Source organism: Priapulus caudatus, unplaced genomic scaffold (genome assembly GCF_000485595.1).
Source record: "Priapulus caudatus unplaced genomic scaffold, Priapulus_caudatus-5.0.1 Scaffold1576, whole genome shotgun sequence".
NCBI lineage: Eukaryota > Metazoa > Priapulida > Priapulimorpha > Priapulimorphida > Priapulidae > Priapulus > Priapulus caudatus.
Genome location: NW_014578637.1, coordinates 35,768 through 44,157, shown reverse-complemented (window position 1 = coordinate 44,157; position 8,390 = coordinate 35,768). Strand labels below are relative to the sequence as shown.

General features: G+C 44.6%; 2 protein-coding genes across 2 annotated transcripts in view; both read left to right on the top strand.

Annotated features, from left to right (window-relative positions):
- Positions 1-2,754, top strand: part of LOC106817044 (N-alpha-acetyltransferase 38, NatC auxiliary subunit-like) — a 9,118-nt gene extending 6,364 nt beyond the window's left edge. Inside the window, exon 3 of the mRNA XM_014821692.1 lies at positions 2,714-2,754. Within this exon, the coding sequence (XP_014677178.1) occupies positions 2,714-2,754 (41 nt within the window). The remainder of the gene's footprint in view (positions 1-2,713) is intronic.
- Positions 2,559-3,206, top strand: LOC106817048 (the record flags this gene model as incomplete). Its single annotated transcript, XM_014821693.1, is given in 1 exon segment — positions 2,559-3,206. A coding segment is annotated over 1 exon segment (444 nt), but the record flags the coding sequence as incomplete, so codon positions are not given.
- Positions 3,207-8,390: the final 5,184 nt, after the last annotated feature.

Genomic DNA, 8,390 nt, shown 5'->3' with positions numbered 1-8,390 from the left:
AAATGAATTACACCGGCGGCTTATACCCGCATATAGCCCGCCGACCGGTGTGCCAGCAAAGTCGTAGGCAAATGATATGGATTATAGACTCGTGCCGCCATCTATTGGACGCAATATCTAGTAGACTGATGTACACTGATTTAGAGTGATGGGGGAAAAAAAGTAAACGTCTGTTTTTTACAGGAAACAAAGCGCGCCGAATAGCCAAAAATTTTGTGCGATCATTTCGAGCAGCTGTCTGCCTACCTGGGTCGTCAAAGCCGCCCTGCAATAGCCACAACTGCTGAAGGGCCCGATAATACGGCTTGAGCCCTTACCCGAAGGGCCTATGTAAAGCTTTTTGAGTGGGGGCAGCGAACCTGTGTTAGTTTTTGCCGCGAGGCGGCGTTGGCGCGCTTCGCGCGGATATCCGGGCTGCAGATCGTCGAGTACCTTACGTTGCGTCCGCAAAGGAATACCCAGGTTTTTGACTGTCACTGGCACCAAATGTAATGTTGAAATGAGAGTTCAAGTAGAAATGATGAAGTAGATCCAAAACTTATGTATTAAACTGAATAACCTTTAATAACTTGCACACAATAACATAAGCGCGTGCGCTTTCTTCCGCGACCACACCAGCCTTCTATTCACTCCTACATCTCTGTCCTTTATATTACCCCATCAGCATATATATATATATATATAACACCTGCAACACACATGTTACAAGATAGTGCCTTGCTGCACTGCTGATTACAGATCACTGAGTAACAGTCTACAGGCTTGACACTTGACTAATATTCACGTCTGAGCCGCAACAACTGAGTTTCATGATGTAGAGATAATACCGTATAGATGGATTTCTATGCCATATTTTCCCCACGAATATATTCGCATTATTTTGTTTTACTAAACAGAAACAATGCTTTTCACAATTAGACGTCAAAGCAAACGTATAAAAAAATTGCACAAATGGCAAGTAATTTATCAAGTGTGCCTATGTACTGATACATGCAAAAATCTTTTATTATTGAATACAGAAGACCAGTGGTGCAGAACAATGTGATAGCAAATCAAATCAAATGATGTTGTCCTCATTCCTGTCTTTTTCAAGTGTTACCCTATAATTCATTTAGATTTTGTTGGATAAGTTGTCACATGATTCAAAATGTATCGAGTAATTAGAATAATTTCTTGCTGCTGTTCTATTAATCCTGGAAGTAATAGGCTCTAGTAATTCTTATCAGTATGTTCGGAAAAAGAACTGAAAACAATTCCACGTCCTCGAAATTACAATGGTATGATGAACATATTCATACACGTGTATACATAATATTTATGAGAACATAAATCATCTGAAACAAGCAATAAGATTAAAAAACCATTTGATGTTGTAAAACCAAGAAATAAGATCATATAAAAAAATAAAATTGCTAATAAAGCGTAATTTTCTGTCACGGGTGACAAAGAACAAGTAAATGCACGTGATAACCACGGTGACTATAGTAACCAACCCATTATTGAGTACTATATCATCTCTACTTACCATGCCAAGTATTTGCAAATAATGTCAAACTATGCTTAAAGGGATAGTTTACTCTAAGTTCTAGAGTTATTTTCAGTTAATTTAAGTTAAAATTACGCTACATAAAAAGTTTCATAGTTCAATTACCATTATAAATATTATTAAAAAATGTTTTAAAACTAACGACTACAGTTTGATTACAACGACGGTGGCGCCACTCAAAGCAGACGATCTGATAAGTTGCGCAAAACCACTTTTCATCCAAGGGCTACAGACCGAGGGTGTTTCTTATTTATTTATTTAAAAGCAAAAGGATTGTAATATCTTATAAACGACATATAGTTTCAGTTATATTATGGATAAATTTGTTCTAAAATAAACATCGTTTAGTTAAATAGCATTTAGGTTTGAATATAATTGCACCTTTGTGATTAGCCCACGGTCTGTAACGTGCAAAATAAATTGGCAAACACGCAACTTTTTCAGGGTGGCAGCACGGTCGCGGGTGTCATGGCGCCGTTCAAATTTCGTAGAGTTGATGTGTAATTAATTATAACAATCAAATTAGGTATCTGGTAACAAGTACGTGTGGGTATAGACGATTTGTTATACAGTAAGTACAGTTGTATGCAGTAAAATCCTAGAGTCTACTATCCCTTTAATTGTGCATATTCTAGTTATAATGGAGCTATAGGACAAAAACTCTGCTGATTTGTCCATGTCTTACAACATGAATACAAATATGTTTATCTCATCAATCACTAAAAACTAGGAGAGTGGGAGGGCAAGATGTGTACTGTTATACAAATACATTGAGGCTGGTGTGAAGGGATAATACAGTATACTTGTAACTGTATTATTACACAGAAATAAACTGTATTTAATGTGACATCCGCTATGTAATGTAATGTTGCATTCAAGATGACACATTTTGACAGTTTTATAAAGTAACAGAATGATAAATATGTACCGTTTCCGTTTCCGCATTGCCGATTTCCGTCATGATGATTATAGATGTAGCGCGCATGCGCAGTCGTTGTTGTTGTCGTTGCTGCCGCCATGATTTATATTAAAATCTCACTACAGCTAAACTCCAGTGTTTGTTTCTCGCTTAAAGATGTCTACGACAATCTTAGCCCCGCACTACATACATGTCAACTGGCGACGAGGATAAAGCTACGTATCTGTGTATGATTCCGGTGATTCCAGCCCCAGAATTTGAAGTGTTTGACAGTTTAGTTCGCTCCTAGGTCACGCCATGGAGCACGAAGGACTCGCGCCATTCTCCCTCAACCCTTCTGACAACGTCAGTACGAGGTGGGAAAGGTGGGTCCGACGCCTTAATAATTTTCTGGTGGCAAAAGACATTACGGATGGTGGTAGACAGAGGGCCATGCTTCTGCACTACGCAGGGGAAGATGTTTTTGAATTGGCGGATTCTGTGGGTGTCCTGGAAGATGATGATTATGCTGCAGTGAAAACGAAACTCACCAGGTATTTTGCCCCCAAACGCAACGTGGAGTTTGAGGTATTCACGTTCCGTCAAGCGAGCCAGAAATCTGAGGAGACTCTGGACCAGTTCCATGCGCGATTGCAGTCGCTAAGTAAGAACTGTGAGTTTGCCGACAAAGGCAAGGAAATCAAGTCTCAGATAATCCAAAAATGCCAACTCCAGAAGGTACGCGACAAAGGTCTGTGTGAGTCCTACAGTCCACACAGACCGTCTACACAGACCACCACCAAAACAACCCCCAGCCCAGCCTCGCTGACTAATTCATGGAACACCTGCAAAACACATGTTACATTATCACCCCCTTCCCCAAGACGATGACTAGGCTGTCATCGATTCAACGTCCCCGCTGATCTACACTTCAACCTAAACCTAAACAAATCCATAAAAAATTACTACCCTAATACTTTCCTAACTCAACCCATCGAAAGAAACGTCTTTATGTCCGATTAAACAACCCACAATCAATACACAAACATAACAACAAATAATAACGCTGCAATAATTACTCTCACTCTTCCGTCTTTTTATGCTGTAACGTACGTGGCGTATGCGTATACCGACACGTATTACCTAAACCACGTTTAGCCATGTGCTCCATTCATAATCCTTATTTAAACCTCTTAATCCCATTATTAACACACAGCACCGATGTGGACCTGACAACCTTTGTCACTTCCACACATCATACAGCCAACAAAAATACGCAAAAACTGAAATTTCGATGAAATGTTTTAGGCCTATCAAACTCTAATTGAAGAATGTGTTTAGCAGTCTGACAATATAGCGTAAACGTACCGTTAGCACAAATTCAAGAAAACGACACATTTCTACACAAAGTTTCACACAAAAGATTTTCCACACAAAGACCGTCACGGTCACAAATATCTACCATGAAAAAGATATACCGCGTACATAAAACAAAGAAAAAACAGATAAAAATACACATTCTTGACGATGTCACACTTTCCCGTTCTCTGTCTCTGCTCTGCCAGCCTTGCCATCTCTGTTCTGCTCTCCTCTCTCTTTCTCTCTCTCTCTCTCTCTCTCACATAGGTCGAGACTCGGACTTGCCCTCGCAGTATCACGGATGCAACTCCGGCCCTTTCTTCCTTCACGCTGACTTACTCACATAGTTCTCACGCCGTGTGTATCCACCGTTCTCTCTCCCGCGTCTCGCTCTGTTCCTCCCATTTCGCTCTCTGCCATTCTTCGTCTCTGTCGATCGCTCTCCGTCGTTCTTCGTTTCTTCTACTCTTGCTCCTGTCCCCGTCTCTCTCTCTCTCTCTCTCTTCCTCCGTCTCTCTTGCTCTCTCATCCGCTCTCCGTTTCTCTCTCTCCAGTTTTTTTGCCAGCGGTGTACCCATGCAGCGACTCCTCCTGTGGCTTTTTCCTTCTCCATCTTCCTTGCGTAGTATGGCCCGTAGATCGACATAACGGATCCAGATGATACGGGATACTAGAGAAGCCTTGCCGAAAGGTGTTGATCCGAAGCGCTGAGCGCAAATCTTGCGCGCAGTTCCGTGGCAAGGCGCACGCGACCGCGGGAACGTCCTACGACAGTATGCAGCACTGGCAGCTATGGATCCGTGCGCCGAATGCATAGGCCGGCGTACGGATCCATAGCTGCCAGCGAACAGTCGAGAATCTTAGCGGGAATACAAGGAAAGAGCTCAGCTGCATTCAGCTGCTGTTCTTTGGAAGTTCAATGGAAATATCAATGAAAGTGTCAACACCTTTAACTTCTACACTGTGTTGTAGAAGTTTTATTATGAATTGTATTTTATTATGCGTCAGCGCATTCATGTAACGAGCGGCAGCTGCAGCGGATACATAAGCTGGGTTTTATAAATAATACATGCGGAAATAATATGCCTTTATTCATGTAAATAGAAATGTTGACCTATATTGTCGTTGTTGTTGTCGTTGCTGCCGCCATGATTTATATTAAAATCTCACTACAGCTAAACTCAAGTGTTTGTTTCTCGCTTAAAGATGTCTACGACAATCTTAGCCCCGCACTACATACATGTCACAGAGCTAGTAGTCATTAGACAATAATACACCACAATGTAACTCCCTTTTCTATTGGTTTCAGATTGAGTCCCATCATTTGTAATCTGTATTGAATAAAGACTGATTTACGAAATGGACGTGTTCCTATCTATGATGGAACTCATTGACTGGTAAAGCCGCTTCTATTGCTTGACAACTCCCTGAACTCACAACACGATGCCGGTTATTGACTGCCCCATCGACGAGTGCGAATACGCCACCCCGGACGTCGACACGATCGTGGCAGCAGCTCTCATAACGACTCACGCCACCATTCATAACGCGACCACCCACAGTGTCCCCACTGCAAAGGTGGAAAGGGTGAAACAACCAACTATATCTTCCGCCGGCACCAGCGAAGACTGGTCCTACTTCATATCGCGATAGAATGACTATGTTGAAGCGACTAAAGTGTCAGGCAAGGACAAGTTGATCCAATTATGAACACTTAAGGAAAGACCTCACACGCAATGCCGGTGGCACGTTGGCAAATAAATCTGAAAGCGACGTATTGAAAGACATTAAAACACTTGCTGTAAGGGAAGAAAACACCATGGTTGCACGGGTTACCCTGCATAACATGCGCCAGGACCGCGACGAACCAATCCGTTCATTCGGCTCTCGCCTCCGTGGTCAAGCTAGGGTATGCAAGTTTATCATAACGTGTCCTGGTTGTTCAGACGACGTGAACTACACAGAGGCTGTACTCCGTGATGTGTTGACACGAGGCCTGGAGGACACCGAAATACAACTTGACCTACTCGGGGACAAGAACCAGGAAATGACTCTTGAAGAAGTGTCTCAATTTGTTGAGGCGAAAGAATCGGGCAAACGCTCCGCCTCGCGTCTAATCGACCCACACACTAATGGTGCCGAAGCAGTCAGCAGCTCTTACAAACGTGGCATAAACGATTCTCTAAAAGATCGCAGTAGGTATGACAATACGAATATTGACAAGTCAGAATTGTGCTCATACTGCGGTAAAAAAGGCCACGGAGTCCGTAACCTCGCCAAGGTTAGACAAAAAAATGCCCTCCGTATGGCCACACATGCCAACACTGTCACAAGAATTGACAGCATGTGCAGAGGCAGAAACAAGGCTAAGTACAAGACAATGGCAAAGTTATTTGATGAACACGAAGGTGATCTATTCGACCAATTGTGCTCAATCACTACTCCTGCTCGACACAACGGTGGAAATATAACTCTCGACCACCACCTTTACAACCAACTATCAGACATTTAGAAAAAGCAAAAGTCCAAACCTCAGCCGTTCGTTAACCTCACAGTGGGAGCACACCCTAAAAACTACAAACGTCTTGGTCTCAAGCTCACATCCACCACCCAGGTCGGCCGTCATTCCTTCAATGGCTGACACTGGTTGCCAAAGTTGCCTGGCGAGTATCAAGGTCATCAATCGGCTCGGTCTAAGTAAGGCCGACCTCATCCCCGTGACATTGCGGATGAATGCAGCCAACAGCTAAGGCATCAACATCTTGGGCGCAGCCATCCTACGTTTTTCTGGCAAGGACACATCTGGCAATACGCTTGAGACACGCCAAGTTACGTACATCACTGATAACTCAGACAAACTCTTTATCAGCAGAGAAGCTTGCATTCGCCTAGGCATGATCAGAGACACATTCCCAACCGTAGGTGAAACCAGCAACGATCAGGCGGCACATTCTGGTAGTGATGACCACCTAGCTCGTGACGAAAATGACAGCGGGCTCGCGACCGAGTGTGAATGTCCTCGACGCCAGCTGCCGCCCCCACCACCGTCGAGTCTACCATTTCCAGCGACTGAAGACAATCGAGAGGAGCTGAGACAATACCTTCGTTACGAATCTAGCACATTCAACACGTGCGAACACCAACCACTGCCAATGATGGAAGGCTCACATGGAAGGCTACATCTAATGGTGGACCTAGATGCCGAACCCGTAGCAGTACATTCTCCCGTGCCTGTACCCATCCATTGGCGAGACAACGTGAACGCTGGATTAGACAGAGACGTACGGCTTGGCGTACTGGAACCAGTACCAGTAGGTGAACCGGTGACATGGTGCCACCGCATGGTCGTTTGTGCGAAGAAAAACGGCAAGCCGAGACGGACAGTTGACATGCAACCACTTAACACGCATGCAACACGTGAAACCCACCACACACAGTCTCCATTCCACCAAGCGCGGTCGGTCCCACATGGGACGGTAAAAACTGTTTTCGACGCGTGGAACGGCTACCACAGTGTACCACTCCGGGAAGAAGATAAGCACCTTACCACCTTCATCACACCTTGGGGAAGATACCGTTACCGCACAGCCCCACAGGGCTACATTGCATCAGGCGACGGCTACTCCAAAGGATTTGACGAAATTGTCTCGGATGTCCCATTCAAAACCAAATGTATCGACGACACACTACTCTGGGCCGACAACCTGGAGGAAAGTTTCTACCAGGCATGTAACTGGTTAGATATCTGCGGCAGGAACGGGATAACCCTCAACCCTGAGAAATTTGTATTCGGCCAGGCCACCGTTACATTTGCCGGGTTCGAGATTACACCAGACAGCGTGAGGCTTTGCCAACAATTCCTGCAACCGATCATGGACTTTCCAAAACCAAGGAACATCACCGACATTGGTTGTTGTTGATTACATTGACGACGCTCTTGGTTCGGGTGTCAACCAGGTGTCATACGACTTCAGCATGACAGAACTGATGCTTCCATTCCGCAAGTTCCTCAAGCCTGGAACAGCATTCCACTAGGATGATCACCTGACAAAATTACTTGAAGAATCAATGCTGGCGATAGTGAGCGAGATAGAAGAGGGCGTACGAATCTTTGACAATCCTTGCCACAGACTGGTCCAAAGTCGGAATAGGATTCTGGCTTTTCCAGAAGCACTGCACCTGCGTTAAGAATTGTTTTGTTGTCCTAGTGGATGGAGAATAACACTGGTAGGCAGTCGCTTCACCCACTCCGCCGAATCACGCTATGCTCTAGTAGAAGGCGAAGCCCTTGCCCTTGCCGACGCATTGGACAAGGCTCGGTACTTTGTGCTGGGATGCGAGGATCTAATAATTGCGGTGGACCACAAGCCACTTCTCAAGTTATTTGGCGACAGATCACTCGATGACATATCAAATGCGCGTCTCAGAAACCTGAAGGAAAAGACGCTAAGATACAGATTTTGCATGACCCATGTACCTGGCGTGAAGCATCGAGCTGCAGACACTGTCTCCCGCCACCCGACTGGTGATCCCGCCAAAATGCAACTCGAAGATGACATCTCCGCTATCAGGCACGTTCCACAGGGC